The sequence below is a fragment of the Microtus pennsylvanicus genome, chromosome 7 (genome assembly GCF_037038515.1).
Source record: "Microtus pennsylvanicus isolate mMicPen1 chromosome 7, mMicPen1.hap1, whole genome shotgun sequence".
NCBI lineage: Eukaryota > Metazoa > Chordata > Mammalia > Rodentia > Cricetidae > Microtus > Microtus pennsylvanicus.
Window position 1 is genome coordinate 110,547,650 of NC_134585.1, and position 20,905 is coordinate 110,568,554.

General features: G+C 37.4%; 1 protein-coding gene across 2 annotated transcripts in view; it reads left to right on the plus strand.

Annotated features, from left to right (window-relative positions):
- Nucleotides 1-20,905, plus strand: part of Magi3 (membrane associated guanylate kinase, WW and PDZ domain containing 3) — a 205,077-nt gene that overhangs the window by 132,466 nt on the left and 51,706 nt on the right. For both annotated transcript variants that reach the window (XM_075981725.1, XM_075981724.1), the window contains exons 6-9: nt 817-896; nt 12,361-12,418; nt 18,060-18,154; nt 20,351-20,539. In XM_075981725.1, the coding sequence (XP_075837840.1) occupies nt 817-896; nt 12,361-12,418; nt 18,060-18,154; nt 20,351-20,539 (422 nt within the window). The remainder of the gene's footprint in view (nt 1-816; nt 897-12,360; nt 12,419-18,059; nt 18,155-20,350; nt 20,540-20,905) is intronic.

Consider the following 20,905-nt stretch of genomic DNA (forward strand, 5'->3'; position numbering starts at 1 on the left):
ACCCCTGTTTCAGGGACTTTGAACATTGCTTGTTTTTTCTGCACTTTAATAGTTTCAGCATTATTGCCTTGCATGGTGACTTGGCCTGAAGCTGACTAAATGTGGCCTATAATGAAATTAAACACATTGTTCTCTGGGACCATTTTTGGTCTGTTTTACAAAAAGGAGCAATGACATAATCTTTCTGTTTTATTCTACCTTTTTTGTTTGTTTGTTTCAGGTGATCCATGTTAGTGAAAATACAGTTTTATAGAGTGGTGTTTAACCAGAGCCATGACTTTTCAGTGATATGTTACAGAAACAGCCACTTTAAATCTTGTAAAATTTATCTTATTTTAAAGACCCTCTACAAGGACAGAAGCTCTGTTTGTTTTCAGTCCCCATGAAATCACATATACTCAAAAACAAAACAAAACAAAATGTTACATTACTTTTTTAACAAAAGTAATTCCTGCAGCAAGGAAACGTGATTTTTAGTTCAGCTTTTCTAACTAGCAATACACAGTTATGTGGCTATGTACCCACCGTTTGAAATGGTTTTGACTGTTTAAGTAAATTTATCATTATCAAAATGGCATTTGATCCCTTCTCTAAGTTCTTCATTCTCAAATTTGTTCCTCTGGCATTACCTTTCTGTTCTGGCGATTTCTAAGCAATGGATTGGGAACAGTTGGATTATTGAGTCTGTGGTATACAAATGGAGCCTGTAGGAGGTAAATGCTCTAATAGCATAATCTTTCTAGTTGAGTCTTTGCTTTTTCAATACTTTCCTCCCTCTTTATTTTACTATTTCTAATTGAGATCTTTATTCCACAGTCATAATACCAAGACAACCACCTGGTTGGATCCTCGTCTCTGCAAGAAAGCCAAAGCCCCCGAAGACTGTGAAGATGGAGGTAGAGATTCAGAAGCCTTTTATACTAGGCTTATTCTCTTAATCCTTCCCTACTTTTCTTGCTTAGATAATGAGTTTTCCAATACCCTAAGCAAAAATAGTAATATTCATAAGCAGTTGATTGTAATCTTAATTACCTGGTGGTAGTAATTATGTTATATAAGCTTATAAGAATTTTTCACCTTCTTTAAAAAGAAAAATGTCTCTGCTGCTTTTTTAATGTATGTCCTAAAGTTGAAGTTTTAAAATTATATTCAGTAAATTAGGTAGAGCTTCATTATGTCTAATGCAGAGCATAGGCCATGTATCTAAAGACTTCCTGTAAGATATAGTAATCCAGACAGTTGTAGGACAAATACGATCAGTGTAAGAAAACAGATCATTGTAGCCAAAAGAAAAGTTTGCTACAAAATAGATAGTGGGATATATCTCTAGTCACTTGATTTACAATTAATTTGCCAAGAATCAATTTTCTGAGAAGAAAGTATCTTCAACAAATGTTACTGGAACAAGTTGGCATTTTGTGTATAAGACCCTGGTTTCCATTGCTAGTACTACAGAATATATAAATAAAACAGAGCTTACTGAAAAGCAAACTTCACCTATATTTCATTTCTTACACAAAAATTAATTTTTAATAAATAAAATAATAAGATAAATAAAAAACCTAGTCATAAAGCTAAGCCATAAAACTTTTAGAAGAAAATATAGAATGTATTCATAAAGTGAAGATTGGTAGTTTCTATACAAACTACAAAAAGACTAGAAGAAATTGTTGTTTTGCACTTAATTTTAAATTTTTAAATGTTCATTAAAAGACATCACTAAGAAAATAAATCAGGCCAAGCCTGGTATCACAGTTTTATAATTCTAGCTACTTATGAAGCTGGGGCAGAAGGATTTCAGATTTAAGACCAATCTGGACAACTTAGTGTCTAAAAATTTGAAAATGTATTTAAATTTCATATAGCTAGTGCTATAAGTCAGTGGTAGAGCTCTTATGGAACCGTGGTAAAGGGAGATAAGAAAATTAATAGATCAAGTCTCAGATTTTGCAGTGTCTAACAGAGCAATTCTGGTAAAGATCTATAAAGAACTGTTTGAGGATTTTAAAAAAGCACTCTGTGGATGAGTGGTTTCTTTGTTTTCTTGAATGTCTTGTGTACCACTTGCGTCCATTGCCTATACAGGCCAGAAGAGGGGAGCCGATATCGCTGGGACTAGAGTTAGAGAAGGTCACCATGTAGGTCCTGGAAACTGAACCAGCGTCCTTTGCAAGAGCAGCAAGTGCTCTCGACAGCTGAGCCACTGTTCCATCTCCTATAAAATTTATAACTCAATGATTTTAAAAATGGACACCATATTTAAATAATCATTTACCAAAGAAGGCACACAAATGATCAAAATATACATGAAAAAGTTGCTGAAAACAGTTTGAGTGGTTAACACACTGGAATGACTGCAAGAATAAAAAAGATAACTAGAGAAACAGTAGCTCTTCCTTATTGATGTACAGAATGTAAATGGTATAGCCATTTTGAAAACCATTTTGCCAGTTTCTTAAAAGTTAAATTTGTCCACCATATGATTTTCCAATTCCGTTTCTCTGTATCTACCCAGGAAGAATGAAAAGTGTTTATGTGTATATGTGTGTGTGCATACTCAAAAGCTTATAGGTAAGAATTTATAGTTAACACTATCAATAAATACACCTAAAGTGGAAACAACTATTTGCATAATGAGTATGTAAAATGTAATATAACTCTACAGTTAACTAATATTTAGCAATTAAACTAAATAATATATATTTATATATGAAATGCAATTATACTGTCCAAAGTAAAAAAAGATTAGATGCAAAAGACCAGACTGTACTATTCTCTATATAAGAAAGTAATGAAATCCAAGGAAACAGAAAAGGTTAGGAGTTGTCTCAGGAAGAAGATGGGAATAGAGATTATTTGTGAATTTCCTAAAAGTTATAGAAATACTGAGTTAGTGACTATAAAAATGAATAAGGTAGTAAAAAAAATCATTGTAATTTTGTAAATTGTCAATTTCCAATTGACATCTGCTTTCAAGGAAAATTTTTTTTTCTCTAGTGGAGTCTGACTTGGCATATTAATCTATACCCAGCAGTAGATGGCCAACACAAAGCACAACTCAATGGTATTTGTGTAGATAGTTTGTCTTATATTGCTTGTTTGGACATTTTTTTGGTGATTATTGGTTTTTTGATTATGTAATCGTTTCTAATTTTATGTTTTTATGAATTTTCTTTTTGAATGTTAGTGTCTTTGTGTTTCTTATAGTTTTTTCCTTTTATAGAAAATTGAATTTTTTTCTCATGTAGTATATCCTGTTTACAATCCCCCCCCCCTTTTATTTCTACCAGTACATCCCTTTTCTCCAGATCCATCCACCTCTCTGTTTCTCATTAGAAAACAAACAGGTTTCTAAAGGATAATAACAAAATTAATTAAAATAAAATGTAATAAAATAAAACTAACACATTAAAATTAGTCAAAAGCAAACAGAAGGAAAGGAACCTAGAGAAGACACAAGAAGCAGAAGCTCTTGTTTGTACACCCACGAATCCCATAAAAACACTTCATCCCCTTTGGCTCTTACATTCTTCTGTCCCCAACCTGTCTCGAAATTTCTCCGTAGTTTTTGGTCCTGTCCTGGAACTAGCTCTTGTAGACCCGGCTGGCCTCTAACTCACAGAGATCCGCCTACCTCTGCCTCCGAGTGCTGGGATTAAAGGTGTGCGCCACCACCACCAGGCTTTTCTTTTGTTCTCTTTGGTGTGTTTACATCTTTAGGTTGGAATTTTTCTTCTATCACTTTCTGTAGGGCTGAAATTATAGATAAAGACTGCTAAATTTGATTTTTCATGAAATGTCTTTATTTTCTTCATCTATTGTGAGTGAATGTTTTGCTGAGTATAGTTGTTGAGCCTGGCATCTCTGGCCTCAGAGTCTGTAGAACATCTGTCCAGGCTCTTTTAGCTTCCATTGAGAAGTCCGGTGTTAATCTAATAGGTCTGCCTTTATATATTACTTGGTCTTTCCCCCTTGCAGCTTTTAATATTCTTTCTTTGTTCTGTACACTTAGTGTTTTATTATTAAGTGTAGAGGGGAATTTATTTTCTGCTCTAATCTATTTGGTGTTCTATATGCTTCCTGTGCCTTGGTAGACATTTCCTTCTTTAGGTTAGGGAAATTTACTTCTATGATTTTGTTGAAAATATTTCCTGGCTTTCTTCATTTTCCTCTATTCCTGTTATTCTTTGCTTTGGTCTTTTTATAGTGTCCCAGATTTCCTGGATGCTTTGTGCAATGAGTTTTTTTTTAGATTTAACTTTTTATTTGACTGAGATGTTCATTTCTTCTACTACGTCTTTAATGCTTAAGATTCTTTCTTCCATCGTATTCTGTTGGTGAGACTTGCTTCTGAAGTTCATGTTTGAGTTCCTAAATCTTTCATTCTACAATTACCTCAGTTTGAGTTTCCTATGTTGGCTCTGTTTCCACTTCCTTTTAATGTTTGTATTTTTATAGATTTCCTTAAGGGATTTATTCATTTCCTCTTAAGGTTCTCAGTCATATTTATAAAGCTATCATACTGTCTTTGTCTTGTGCTTCAGCTATATTACAATGCTTGGGGCCTACTGTGCTAGAGTACTGGGCTCTAGTGGAGACACATTGTCCTGGCTGTTACTGATTTTGTTTTTATCTGACATTTGGGCACCCAGGTTTGGGAAGGTAATTCCCAATCCTGATAATATCATCTTGTCTTTGTTGGTTGGATGTTTGTTCCTTGGTTCTTAGGAGAATGTGATGACTATTTATTGCCTGGTAGGGAATTATTTTGTCATCCAGATAGGTGTGGCTACTAGGGGTTCTGGGTAATATGTCTTTCTAGATGTCGTGAGCTGATACTTAGGAATAGGGATAAACTATGAGGCAAGGGGATGAGGGACCCCACAATAGCTTGTAACTATTTCCAGGGAATTCAACACCCTCTTCTGGATTCTGTAGGCACCAGCTTACACACACAAACGATAAAATATTAATTAATTAGAAAGAAAACAGGGGAGAAGGCTGGGCTTGGTGGCACATGCTTATAATTCCAGCACGTGGGATGTGGAGGGTAAAGGAGAAGGCAGGTGAGATGAATGGAAATAATTCTGTTCCCTCCTGTTGTTTGAGTTCCAAGAATCAATCTCAGGTGGTCAGGCTTGGTGGTAGGCACCCTTGCTCAGCCCCTGTATTTTCTTTATAAATTTTTTTTTTGTATTTTATCTTCTTTGTCTATAAGGCTTTCATAGTAAGTCCTTTGTGATGTTGAAGTAAGCCATTGTATAGATAAACTACAACATGTAATACTTTAAAAACTGACTTTTCAGATTGGGCATATTCATTAGTCTTTGCCTATCTTGTTGATTTGTTGTCTTTCTTACTCCCTAATTCAATTTCTGCTCAATTCTCTGCATTTTCTGTTTGGTGGGAGGTATTTATTCCTCTCACTCTATTGACTGACCCACTTAATCTTTAGTATTTTGCCCTTCTTTGTGAACTAGATTTCTGTGTTTCCTATTGCTTTTGAACCTATTTTTAGTTGTCTCATTGGCATGTCAAATGCACATATTTAAAGTAAATTTGACATCTTTGGCTTCTTTATTTCATAGACTCCATTTTTCTTGCACATTAGGCCGGGGCTAGCAGTTTTTACCTCTTCTTGTGCCCTAGGAAGCTCTCATTTCTTGGAGGTTGGTTGTTTTTGTTTTCATTTTCTTTTGTTATTTTTTTTTGTTTTGTCAATGTATTTGTGAAAATTATCAATGTATTGAAAACCTGAAAAAAATTTCCTGTAAACACATATATGTGTGCCAATGAGGTTTTAGAAATAATGTGTTGCTTTGTAGCCTAGGCATGTTTCAGACCTCCGCAGTCACTGTGCCACTCCCCTGTACTCTAGGATTAAAGGCTTTTGTTTATAACCTCCTCTCTTCTACTCTTCTGACGCATCCTAACACCAGTAGTCTCCAAGATGTTAGCACATTGAAACTTGTTTTCATAGCATTCTTGAAAGTAAAAATATTTATATAAGATAAACTTCACTATTTTGAGTACCATTTTGTTAATGGCACTCTTACTCATTCCATTATCGAAATTGTCACATACATTATCTAGAACATGTCGACCATGACACCATTCCAGGTCACTGAAGTCTTGCAGTTTATTTCTGCCCATTTGAACTTGTGATATGTAGCTTTTAAAGCAACCCACACACAATGGAATGTTGCTTTAAGAGAGTTAAGCAGAAGTACTGCTGATTGAAGATAATACAAACATCTATGCCCAAGCTAATAATACAATAAGTAAATAGAAGTTGAGCTGGCATTCTCAGATACCTCACATGAGGTATTTTCAGGGGTATTAAAGTACTCACAATTATGTGGTCTTCTTGTTTTTAAACATCTGGCTTTACATATGCTTTATTAAATACATATTAAATATGTGTGTACTGGACCAAAGCAAGATCAAAAACCAATTGGACAAACTCCAAACTCTGAATTTGCATGTCTGATGTCAAAATGTTCTTCAGATCTCCAAGCCATTCAGGTTTGTTGACTGTAACATACTTATTCTCTTGGGCTGGTTCCACTCCCTGTTAGCAGCTCTCATGGGCAGGTATCCCATGACTCTGGCATCTCTAACATCTTGGGTTCTCCAGTGCAATTCAGGATTCAACTTCACAGCTTCACGTAATGGCCTCTCTACTAGGCCTCCATTCAACGACACCATGATACATGCCTGGCCTCCATGGCTTCATTCCTTAACTCTTAAACCAGAACCTCATGGCCGAAGCTGCTAAGTTCTGCTGCTTGCTGGGGCTGGAAGATGGTCCCTTAGTTCAAATAATTTTCACCAGCTTTCTGTCTTTTACTGCCTAAGCTTGGTTGTCCTGAAATTTGTTCTGTAGACCAGACTAGCCTGAAACTCAGAGATCCACCAGCCTTTGCCTTCTGAGTAAAGGAATGGAAGGCCTGCCCCACCACACTGACTCTGAGCTCTTCTTTAGTTCCTTTTCACAAGTTGGAAATTTAACTGGGTGGGATCTTGCTATAAGGTCACCACTTCCTATATTCCATTTCTTAATTCATTTATTTCCTTGAACACAAGATTTAGCTCCATTCCATTTACTAGTGCTCTTTTTCTCCTCAAAATGTACATTTTGTAATTTACTCCACTCAGCTTGCTCCTTTTCATTGTAAGTCATTATAAGCAGGGACACTAGCGACCACACAACAGAGTCTAGACTAGGCTGTTCTGAGATCTCTCCCATCAGCAGGATTAGTCTAAAACGCCTCACTTTAGCCCCAGGCAGACTCTTTGGACAAGGGCAAAAGGCAGCTACTTTTTGTCGCAAGATCTCTAGGCAACATGCTAAAATTCTTCTCTGTGACCTCAAGACAGGTTTCAAACAAGGCCAACGCACGCTAACAAAGCCGTACCTTCTAATAGTGCCACTCCCCTATTAAATTATGGGGCCAGTACATTCAGACTGCCACAGAGGGGGGAAGTTCCCAGACTAGAGGAGGCAGGGAGAGAAGCTGTGATGTCTTTTAGATTAATTTGATGACTCTCACAAACAGTATGTTTTTTTTTTTAATTCTGTAATGTTCTGTAGAAGGAGATAAAGAGTTGTCTTCATCTACTAGTTTAGAGTCACAATAAAACTAAATACAAACTAGAGACATGAGGTCAGATGTGGACTAGCCAGTGAGTATGGAGTCCTGCATCTATATGGATGCTCTCTGATTTACTTCTGTAGGAAGCAGCATTAAGCACCTGTACTCTCTCCCCTGAGGCAGGCAAGGTAGAGGACAGACTAGAATGTTTCTCAACAAGCAGGTAGCATCTGAAACAGGAGTTCCTAGAGTCTCAGCCGTATTGAGTGTATTCTGTAAAGCTCACTACTCAGGGAAGATACTTTTTACTTTATGGAAGGAACTGAGGGGCTCAAAGAAATAGAAAATGTTTCTTTTATGCTTCTCTATAGAATTTGAGAAATTCAGACTATTTCTTTGTCACAGTATAATTATTTATAGTGCCCTCTTTTACTCTCAAAAGTAGACATATGGGTCACCCAATGGCTCAGCAGGTAAAGATGACTTGCTGCCAAATCTGACTACTGCTTTCATTTCCCAATCCATATGGTAAAAGGAGAGAACTAGCTGCTGAAAGTTGTGCTCTAACCTCTACATGGGCACTGTGGTACGTGTTCACATAGATACACATAAACAAACAAACCAAGGAGGTTCATGAAAAATACATTTCTTCCAAGAATAGTTAAACACCTTCAGTAGAAGGGTTACAGCTAGATATACATTCCAGTATTGCCTGCATAATCTGGTGGGGAGGTCCTGATTTTGGACCCTTGAGTCTCTATCTTTTATGCTCAGCAACTTTTACCACTTTCTCTGTGTACTTTGTCTCCCTTCACAGGAAGGAGTAGCCCTGCGGTTGACTGTTTTCACTAAAGATTATATCAGGGAGGAAGGGAGAGAAAGAGAGAGAGAGAGAGAGAGAGAGAGAGAGAGAGAGAGAGAGAGAGAGAGAGAGAGAGAGAGGAAGAGGGTGGGTGTATGTGTGTGTGTGTATATATATATATATATATATGAATATATATATATCTTCTTGATCATGCTTTATATAGAGTATATGTTAAAAAGATAATATCTTGAACGTAGGAGTGTATAAGATACTGTTTGCCATCCACTGATCATTTCAGATCTTCTAGGCAAACCTCACCAATTCTAAAATGTATCCTTTCTTTCCCATTCTTCTGAAATTTGAACCCAGCTATGTCTCCACACTATCTGATGATTCAACAGATGAATATATTTATCTTCCATTCAAATAAAATAATTAGTATTTTGGCCAAAGTAATTATCTTAGAAAATACAACATCAGTATTCTATTCTACTCTCAACCCACCCATTTCTTATATGATGAAAGAACAATTAAGAGTAAATTTTTGCCAAAGTCATCTTATAAATATATTGAATGTTGAATCATTTTGGAGCTTAGAGAGTGATAATAGGAAATTACCAGCTGAATAGGCCTCCATCATGAAAAAGCAGTTGTAATTCATACATTTAAATAAGAAAAAATTCATTTTGAAAGAGAGAAAAGGGAAAGGATAAATTCATGGGCATTAGAACCATCCAGCTGCATAATATGCCAAAATTAGTTTTGCTTTTTTGAGTCAGCTGTTTTTGGGGGGAATGCTTCTGTTTCTAACAGAGGAAAAGATAGTGAGGTTAGTTAGGTCTTTCCCATTCCCCAAATAAACATATTTCTCTTGCCTTTGACCCTAGATCTTTTATACAGTTCTTATACTATCTTTTTTACAAATTTTTCTTTTTTGGTTATCTCTTGTTAAGGATTCTACTTCTATTTTTAAAATTATAGTGATTGTAATAGTCTTGCATTTAGCACCCACCCCTAACCCTGCCTTTTCAACAAAGTGCTTCCCTCCTCAACAGGGTTTTTCTGTATATATCTCTGGCGGTCTTGGAACTCATTCTGTAGACCAGGCTGGCCTCAAACTTGGAGATCCAACTGCCTCTGCCTCCCAAGAGCTGGAATTAAAGTTATGTGTCACCACTATCTGGCTCTTTTTTCCTTTTTTGAGGCAAGGTCTCACTATGTAGCTCTGGCTGGCCTGTAACTAACTCTCTGTGTAGATCAGGCTGGCTTCAGGCTAACAAAGATCTACTTACATTTACCGCCCGAGTGCTTTGATTAATGGCATGTGCCACTATGCCCAGCCTAGAACTGCTTTTCTTAAAATTACCAACAACCTGATTGTCTGTCTTGATAGCTTCTGACAGGTCTTCCTCACTGCCTCACACAGCTTTATTTGTGCTGGTCATGCCCTCTGTCTTTGACCCTTTCCCATAGACCGTAATTTATCATTCCAGTTTCTACTATGTCAGTGTTTCTCAGACTGTTTATCTTTCACCTCTCTCTGTTCACAGTTTCAGCAGTCTTACCATTGCCATGGCTGTTCCCATGGTGTCTACCAAATGTCTATCTTTCTATGCTTGTCTGTTAAATCTAGGTCCGTATTGCCAGAAGCTTCATAGATACCTCTATCAGGATGTGTTCAGACTACATATATGGAATGCCTTTCCTTCTTGCCTTTAACAAATGATAATCCTCTCTTTTGTTTGAGTAAAAAACTGGTTTTTCTAAGCTTTTCCCTCACTCTTCCCTTTTTGTTGCTGTTAAGTACTAAGTTCTAGTATTGTAGCTTTTAAAAACTTAACCATTTCTTAAGTGTCTACTTGTGTGTATTAAGGCTTTTTAAATGCTTCTTCTGTCTCCTAAGTTCTTCTAAATCTTAATTTTATATTTTTAGTTCCTGTAACAGTTTTTCATATTAGTTATTAGTAAGTACTTGATAATGTGTTGTAGTAATTAATCTTTGTTATCAAAGATTATAAAAATCGGTTGAATTTGACTTGCGTACTTCTGTGAGGATTGCTTTCAGAAAGGTTATCTGCAGAGGGAAGATCTCCTAGAATATGGATAGCATCATCAATTGGGTAGGAATCCCAGACTGAATAAAAAGGAGAAAGTGAGCTGAACTCTGGTTCCTGACTGTCAGACCAGCTGTTTCACATTCCTGCTCCATGCCTTCCCCACGATCATGGCCTATGCCCTTAAATTATGAGCCTAAACAAACTCTTCCTTCCGTAAGTTGCTTCATTAGGTATTTTGTCACAGCCACAAGGTATTACACGTTCATCATTTTTATGCCAGGAGAACTAGAAACTGAGGAAATCACCGTGGCCTCCTCTCCCACTCTTTTCTCCTCTGATCTCTATAGTAATTTCGATCCTATCCCTCTGACTTCCTTATCTCTAACATGCCCCTTCTCCTTGCTCCTACTACCAGTGCCTTACTTCCAGCCTTCATAATTTATTGCCTAGTCTATTCATGGTTTTATTTGCTTTTATATCACTCCATTCTGTCTGTTTCTTCCTGTTACTGATGGCCGATAATCTCATACAAATATAAATTTAATCATGTCATAGTCCTGCTTAATCACTCCTATTATAATCAAAATAAAGATCACAAGCCTGGTGGTGGCTAAGTTGGTGGGAATTCGTGTTGTGCAATAAAGATGACCTGAGCATGAATTTCCAACATCCATATACAAGACAGGCATAGCTATGTGTCCCTGTCACCCTGTCCTTGTAGGTCAGAGACTGATGGATCCCTGGGTACTCCCTGGCTAACACGCCTACTTGAAATGATGAGCTTTATTCAGTGAGAGACCTTGTCTCAAAAGCTAAGGTAAAAGGCCAGTGAGATAGCTTAGCTATCTCATCTGACCACTTGAGTTCAATTCCCATCACCCACATGGTAGATGGATAGAACCATTTCCTGAAAGTTGTCTTTTGACCATCACACACATCCTTAGCATGTGTGTACATGGCACACACTCATGTACACATACCACACCCACACCCACCCACACACACACACAAATAAATGCAATTGAAAAATAAGGGGGGGGGGCTCTAGAGAAAAATACCTAATGTCCTTTGTCCTCCATACTCATATGAACAATGCATGTAATTTCTTAATATGGCACACTTGGATTCTTGTAATTGGCACTTATAAGACTCATCTATCTCTCTTTGCATATAACTTTTCCTCTGTTCTGCCAAATTATCTGTGATTAACAAAAAGACAAGGCATTTTTTGGTCTACATTTTATTTTATTTAGCAAAGGAAATATTAAGTTAAAATGTACTACAAAGATATATAAATTAGACCTAAGAATAAGATACATCTTGCGCTTATTTCTGTGTGAAGGTGATCTGGCATTAGATTCCCAGGAACTAGAGCTACAGGCAGTAGAAAGCTAAGAATGAATGGATCTGAAGTTCTTAACCTGAGTTACTTAACCTCTCAGCCCCTTCAGCACCCTAATAACTATTAATTTTATGTCTTGTATTCAGATAACATTTTTACTTTAATGTTATTTTTTCATAAGTTAGCTTTTGTGTGTGTGTGTGTGTGTGTGTGTGTGTGTGTGTGCTTTTTTGTTTGTTTGTTTGTTTAAGACAGGCTTCTACTAGATAGCTTCCCCTGGCCTAGAACTCACTATGTAGATCAGGGTGGCCAGAAACTTCAGAAATCCACTTGATTCTGCCTCCTGAGTGCTGGAATTAAAGGCTTGCATCACCACACCCAGCAAAGGTCAACTTTTGTTCTAGTATCCTAATTACCTGCTGAGATAAATTGGCTATTGAAAAAGCGACTCAAACTAAAACTGTTTTGTTCTCTGAGACGTGACCCTCAGCTTTCTAAATCTCAAGCATTAATTTAATAAAGTAAATTCACTCACTGATTAATTTTGTTCTTTATTTACAGAGCTTCCTTATGGCTGGGAGAAAATAGAGGACCCTCAGTATGGAACATACTATGTTGAGTAAGTTTGTTATTTGAGTTAATAGTTTCCAGAATGTTTTCTTTTTCTGTATAGCCCTGGGGAATACTAAATATGACACCTTATGTTTTTATGACCTGATTTTGTGGTTATTTTAACTAGAAGAAAAGGACCACTTTCTGTGCTGACTTTGAGATTTCTAGAAGTTAGCTTTGAGTTTCTCAATACAGAACATAAAAGGGGAGGCCAGAGTGGAGGCATATGCCTGTACTCCCAATACTTGAGAGGTGAGGATACAGAGTACTTGAGTTAGCAACACTAGCAATATAGAAAGACACATTTCTAAGGAAAGAAAAGGAAGGAAGGAGGAACAAGGAGAAGGGTATGACGGGGAAGATTGTAAAAGAAGTAGGAAAATTGTGTGGAGGACTAATGGTTACTGCATTCTTTAAAGAGGAAGGCAGTACATGGACACTGGGTGACTGAACTCCTGTGGTCTCTTCCATCACTACCAGTGTGTACTTCCAAAAGGCATTAAGGTCATTGTAACATAATAATCTAAAATTTAGAGGTATATAATTAAAGGTGTGTTCTCTTTTAAAGTGTCTAGAGACTGTAGTCTTCTTTCAAGGAGTGAAGTCTGCTTCTAATGCTGTGTAAACAGTTAGGAACAACCACACAGTTCCTGTTAGTGACCACTTTCACTTCTGAGCTTTCCTTCCTTTTATCAGATTGCTTCATTGTTCAGACTACTAAAATTACCTTCTTTCTGGGGGCTACAGAGAGGATTTTTAACTTTAGGTGCTGATGCCAGAAACCTCAATATTACCTGGAAATTTAAAGGCATAGAGGTCCTCTGTTTTCTCCTAGCCATAAGGAAGCTCTGTAAATAAAGAAAATAATTAATCAGTGAGTGAATTTATCTTATTAAACTAATGCTTGAGAGTTAGAAAACTGAAGGCTCATTTTTCAGAGAACAAATACAGTTTAAGTTTGAGTGACTTCTTCATTAGCCAAGTGTATCTCAGCAGGTAATTAGGATACAAGAATAAAAGCTGACATTAGCTGCCTTATTTGCAAAATCAAAATGATACTATTACTAGGAAAAATAGGATATTAAAGAATATTCTAATTTTGCTGGGTGCTGTTAGATCCCAGCAGATCTCTGTGAGTTTGACACCAGTCTGGTCTACAAAGCAAGTTCCAGGACAACCAGGTTGTTACATAGAGAAACCCTAACTCAGAAAAAAATTTTCTATTTTATGATTAATTTTCAATACTAGTTGTTATAAATCAATGCCATTTCCTGGTAGTTATCCCTAAAGTAAGTATCTTTGACTCCCACTGTGGTCTTTAGTATGTAGGTTCTTCCTGCATCTCTGTGGTCAGAGAGATGCTTGAAGTGACTTCTTAAAAGCAAGTGTGTATCCCGAGGAAGCAACTTAGTCTTTACTAGGTGTGTAACTTGCCATATCCAATGTTTTGCGTCCTTTGACAAGCTTTACTAATTTTCCTTCTATTGTGTTATCTAATATATTGCTGATAATGATGTAATGTGATATGCAAAGTACTCATCGGCTCTTTTGATATTTTTATTTTCCCTAAGGCATGAGTAGTTGAAGAAAGAAACGATGTCTTTTTATTAGTGTTTTTCAAGTCAAAGGCAGATTTGGAGGCCAACTGAAAGGGGTTTATGCAATGTTTTTTCCCCTTGTACTTAGCCTGTTTAAATTATTCTTGCATCAAATATTATTTGCCAGTGATGCTGCTGAACATTTTTGAGATAATGACTCTCGTTATTACTCATTCCAAGTGAATGTGAATACATGATGAAGAGGTGAAAGTCATTTGTGTGTTATAAAATCTTTAACTGAATGATCTGGTTCCTCTGAAGCTAAGACCCAATAGTGAAGTAGCCTTAGGGCAAGTCCACTCCAAGTACTCGTGGAGGTGTGTGAAACACCTGAGATAGAAGGAACACATCAACACCGCGATTATATTCGATCGACTCAGAACAAGCTCGTTTACAGAAGATAATTTATTAGATTAAGAAGAACAGTCTGTACTCAAGATGTACATTATAGAATGTGGCTTGAGTCCCAGATTAACTGGGTCTGAGTTTCAGCTCTGGTAGTCTGCAGTGAGCTGACTGGTGTGATGAAGAGCTGTTACTCGAATGGCTATTCTTTGGCTCTCTTAGTTATCAGACCAGATGGCACCGTGATTGCTTTTGGCAGGAATCTTGCAGTAGTAACACTAACTTTATGGCAGTTTTTCAGGTTTTTTTTTTTTTTGGTGTTGTTATTGTTATAGTTACTTTAAAAGATGAGATTCTGAAATGGATCTTTTTTTTTAAAGTTCTAAAATTTAATAGCAGGTCTTCTATAGAAATACTTAATTTTGAAAATGGGGGAGGGGTTTGCCACAGCATGCTTAAGTGGTTACATGGGAGATCATTCTTTCCTTCCACGATGTCATTCCTAGGAATCAGTGGCAAGTATCAATAGTCTCTTCTCACACTTAGGAAGTTCTTTGCTTAGAGGGTGTCCTTACTCCATGGCTAGACAAATAAATCTATTCATCTTAATATGTGCTTATAAATAACAAAGTGAACAACCCTTCACCAACTGTGGCACTTGGGAGAACAGGCCATTTGCCTGGGCAGCATAGTACAGTTGACCCTGTAGAACGGGGTGAAGGATGCCTGGGCAGCATAGTACAGTTGACCCTGTAGAACGGGGTGAAGGAGAGACAGCTCTGAGGGCATGAGATGGGCATAGCAGTGCCACCTCTCTCATCTGCGGAGTGATGGTGGGAGTGAGGAGAGGTGCCCTCCCCCACAACCCTTACTGCCTCCCTCATCTGCGGAGTGATGGTGGGAGTGAGGAGAGGTGCCCTCCCCCACAACCCTTACCACCTCCCTCCTCTGCAGAGTGATGGTGGGAGTGAGGAGAGGTGCCCTCCCCCACAACCCTTACTGCCTCCCTCATCTGCGGAGTGATGGTGGGAGTGAGGAGAGGTGCCCTCCCCCACAACCCTTACCACCTGTGGTGGGCAAAGAAGCTGAACCTGCCACTTACCAGGTATATACTCAAGAAAGTGGGTGCTGCATCTCTCCTGGGCAGCACAGCAGAGCTGACCCTATTGACAGGGGTCCAGATGAACAGGCCCAAGAACATGAAGTGGGAGTTCTGGCTCCGTCCCCCAGCATGGGCAGAGTAGAGATACCCCTCTGCCTGTGGTGAGTGGGAGAGCTGGCTCTGGGGTCATAAGAGCAGGAGAGCTATCCTTGCCCCTCACCAGCTACAGCACTTGAGAGAGTGGCCCCTACACCTCCCCTGGGCAACACAGTAGAGCTGGCCCTGATGGTCCAGGGGTGGAAGAGCCAACCCCAGCTATGTGAAAGCAGAACTGGCCCTGCCCCTTGCTCGTTGCTACAAGGGATGAGTCAGGACAGTACAAGAGAGCTCACCCTGGTAGTGAGACCAGAGGGGAGTTGGCAGACTGACCATCCCTGCAACTACCCAGGCCCAGAGCCAGGGTTATTATGAGTTAGCCATCCCGACATCTACCCCATCTATGATCTATGGGAGCACATAAAGGGGCCAGTCCTGCGGTCCCAAAGCTGCAGGATCTCCACAACACAGGGCAACAACAGGATATCCAAGAGAAGTCCCAGTGAGGGCCCAGAATCCATCCAAAACCAGAGACCTTGAGCCAGACCAATGACTATTTGCAGTGAACACTTGCATCAAAGATAAATGGACAGAAGGCTTTGCTACGTGACTCATTGTGTCACACTGCAGCTTGTTTAGGGGGTTACAAAGGGACAGAGAAATGAATGGGATCGAGATTCATGATGTGAAAGACACAAACATAAAAAAAAGTTTTAAAAAAAAGCCAAGTGTAATTTCACTGATGTGTTTTATAGAGTGGCATTTAATATGGTCTAATGTAGTAGATGCAATTGATTACGCCACTAAATTCTTTTATCTAAGAATTTTCAGAAAAAGGATATTATTCATTTTTATGTCTCTACTCTCTTCTTTCACATATCACAAAGTGTAGAAATATAAATCACGAGTTGTTTTCCTCTAAAGCCATTGTGGCAAAATGAGTCGTTCTTGCTCATGATATAAAAGGCAGCTAGAGTTCATTTCTAAACAGGATTCTTTCTGAGTGCTAATTTTAAGGGTTTTTTCTTAAGAATGCCAAGATTTTCATTTTCATATGCTGAAAATTAAGAAGCACTAGAGGTGGGCTGTAGAGATGACTCATTAGTTGAAGGCATGTACTGCTTTTCTAGAGGACCCCAGTGGCTCACAACTGCCTGTAAGTCTCGCTCCGTGGGATCCAGTGCTCTGACCTCTAAGGGCACACACTTGGCACACACCAGACAAATAAAATAAAATTAAAAGGTTTTTAAAAGACACTGTAGAAGCCCAAAGGACAAAGAAAACTAACATCCCTTGCTGTAATAGTTACTTATTGTTTCTATTTGTTTTTTCCTTACCTTCACCATTAATAGCACAGGTAACAAAGGCAACACTGCTTTCCTTTTTATATGTATATTATATGATTAATTGGCCTATATACAGATAATAATAGTTTGAAATTCTCATGATTTGATGTTTAATTGTTGGTGTTTGGTAATTTCCTTTCTTACTGAAGCAGATTTTTAGTGGAAAACATATTTGACTGAACTGTCTTTGTGTTTTGACATGATAGAATATGTTCAAATGGCTTCTGAATTGGACCTCATCATGGTTTTAAACATCATTTCTAGTTTTTATTCTTTTGTCACAGCTACTTTCTAAAATAACTATCATTTAAGTGACTTGCCAAAATGTCAGTGCTATAATTCTTGTGTAACAAGTAGAAGCTTGTCTTTTTCCTGCTTTCCTACAGAGTTCTAAGCTTTCCAAGAGTCAGCTGTTAATGTACTCAGTCACAGTCCCACTAAATTTATGTTACATTTATTTAACTAATTTATTATGTAATTATGAAGAAATTGAAATGTAAAAACAGTGTTGTTCTGTAACAATATTAGTAGAAAGGTAATAAAGTAGTACGGGATAATTTTCTAGAGCAGTGATTCTCAACCTGGAGATTGAACAACCCTTTCCACAGGGGCCACCTATCAGATAACCTGCATATCATGTTTACATTATAATCCACAACAGTGGAAAAAATACAGTTATGAAGTAGCAAAGAAAATAATTTTATGGTTGGGGTCACCACAACATGAGGAACCATACTAAAGGGCTGTAGGATTAGGAAGGCTGAGAACCACTGCTCTAGGGCTTTACACTGTAATATTTTCAGGAGTAGCTTGATAGTTTGATTTATTTTAAAGAAACTTACAGCGTCTTCTGTGTTAAAAATGCCTGGCCAGGCACCAGATCTTGTGACTGCCGCAGGAAGAGAACTCGTGCCGCAGTACTGTAAACTGTTGTTGTTTCCATTGCTGGGTTTGTGGAGATGGACTAGCGTAAGTCGAGCACCTTTACCTCTGGTCATCCCCTGGGCCTCCACCATCTCTTTCAGCCTTTCCGTGCTCCATTTCCTCAGGATACATGCTCCTTAACCTTTGTCATGGAATAGAATCATGTTTTTTTGTTTAGGAAAATAAATAGAACTATTTCATCTAAACTTGAACTGTACCTTTCTCTATATTTTACAGTCACCTCAACCAGAAAACTCAGTTTGAAAACCCAGTGGAAGAAGCCAAAAGAAAAAAGCAGATAGGACAGGCTGAAATTCATTCTGCAAAACCAGGTAGAACTTCTTATTTGATGATTGTAATAAGACATGAACTATACATGATGAGCTAATGAAAGTGAATTTGAACTTTTTATTGCTAAACCTTTGAAACTCAACAGAGAAATTTTTGCCTCTATAAAAGATATGAATCATCTTCTTTATAAAATCATGTGAACATTGTGAGAATACTAAGATGTTTGTCATGATTAAATAAAAAATATAAAATTATGTGAATTTGAGGTTGAGTTTTAAAGATTAGGGTTTTTTGTTTTGTTTTGTTTTTTAATTTTTGAAGCCTGGCTCAGTATTAGCCCCTTTAGTTCATTATAGCTTCTGAGTGAACTACTTAAGTCCGATATACAGATTTAATCTTCAGGATTCTCTATTAACCTTTATTAATCAGTACTAAGTAAATCTACCAGAGTATTTCCCTGTGCCATTGGCTGCCTGTAGAGTTACATACCAAGTTACATATGGTTTTAATGCACCTAGTCATACTTTTTTTTTTTTTGAAAAGCTACTCAGGAAGTTCTTGTATGTTCCACCCACCTGTCTCCTTCTTTTCTTCCATGTATCATTACAACCAAGTTCTCTGTGTATATTGTAAAGTATGATCCACTTCTGTTATGCGTGAGAAAAATACTCTAGCTACTCTTCGAAAAACATAGGTGCCTTCCTTACGTTTTACATGTAGTTCAGTAAACATTTCCAGTTTGACAGGTATTTTTGAGCACTCTTCATATGTCTTATGCTTCACTAGTCCCTAGATATTAAAAATGTTTGCAATCAAGTCAATTCTTAACCCCTCAAGAATTTTCTGGTATATCACTGTCATAAGATGTAGTGAGAATTGTCATTTAAAATTGTGGATGAGTGCACTGGCTAAAGAGCAGGCTTAAGTCTCATCATGTAACCTTGTTTAAGTTCCCTAAAATCTTTATGCCTGTTTTCTCATCTATGGAATAATAATAGCATTCTCTGGAGATACCTTCCTCATGAAGGTTTCTCAAGATATTGAAGATATCTCAAGAGGAAGGCACTGTTATATTAAATGTGTGTAATAAATTGCTTATAGTAGTATTTGCTATGTAGCAATCAGTAAATAATATTCTTAATAAATTATTTCATCATTATGCATGGGTATGGAATCACTGTTATCTGATGAGGATACATTCCAAGAACACCAGTAGATGTCTAAAGTTGTGTTTGCATTAAACCTTACATAAACCTTTTCCTGTATATTCCATACCTCTGATAAATTTAATCTTTCAAAGAGATTTATTTTTTATTTCATGTGTCTGAATGTTTTGCCTCCATGTATGTCTCTACATCACAAACATGCAGTTCCCACAGAGGTCAGAAGAGGGTGTTGGGTCTTCCAGAACTGGAGTTACAGACATTGTGAGCCACCATGTGGATGCTAGGAACCAAACCCAGGTCCTTTTCAAGAGCATCAAGTTCTCTTAACCACTGAGCCATCTCTCTAGTCCCTAACCTTTTCACTTAATGAAAATTCTTTACTTTTTCTCTTTGATATATCCAAATCACCAGCATCACTGCTCTTGAGCCTTGGAACATTTTGTAAGTAAAATAAGGATGACTTGTATAGAGGTCCCATGCAACCACAGGAGCTGATCTGAAACCAGATGGCTACTAAACAGCTGTCAAGTGGTAATATATACAGCATAGATACTGAATGAAAGGATGATTTGTATACCAGATGAAATAGAGCAAGGTGGCATAAGATTTTTCCACACTCCTCAGATCAGTTTGCAGTTTAAAACTAGAGTTAATTTCCATTTAATATTTTCAGAATTCAGCTGTCTGTAAATAACTAAAAGTACAAAACCCAAAACTGAATGGAGGGAGGTTACGTTAGTGGAGTGTGGGTAAGGGGAAGTACTACAGAAAGGCGGTGAAGCAGAGAGGAGGTGGTTGCTTTCCTTTTCTGAAGTTGTCAAGAAATTCCATAAAGACGCTTTTCTTAAGTACTCCCTTGTGTCCCCCCAACAAGGGTTTAGTTTTTTAACTTAAATTCCAGCTGTTCCATATCTTCAGAGTTTCTGAAATTTCCTATTCTTCAGGCATCTTTTTACTCTTGTTATTTTTACTTTGTTGTGAGGAAGATATATAAATATTTTGAAGATTGACTGTATAGTTTATTTGGTATAACTGTTTTTGTTTTCAAATATGATTCTTATTTTGGCCCAGATGTGGAAAGGTCTCACTTTACTCGGGATCCATCCCAACTTAAAGGAGTCCTTGTTCGAGCATCATTGAAAAAGAGTACAATGGGATTCGGTTTTACCATTATTGGTGGAGATAGGCCTGATGAATTCCTGCAAGTGAAAAATGTGCTAAAAGATGGACCCGCAGCTCAGGATGGGAAAATTGCACCAGGTAACAAGGCTTTCAGAATGACTGGAAGATTCATAGTACACTAACAAAAATTATTACAAAGGTGTGTGTGTGTGTGTGTGTGTGCGTGCGCGTGCGTGTGTGTGTGAATAAAGAGAATAAACTATGCAAATGAAGCTTGAGATCCTTGTATTAAAATAGTTTATCCCTTAATTAAATATATTGCTAGTTTTAAGGTCTGGTTATTTTTTATAATAGGAAATGATTAAACAAAACATATTTTTATTAATGTTTGTTTTTTGTATAATTTTTAGATAATACTTTGAAACTTATAAAACTTAATATTTGATAGTCATCTGAGAAGATCGTTTGTTTGATAATAGAGTACTTTAAAAAATGTTTTATAAG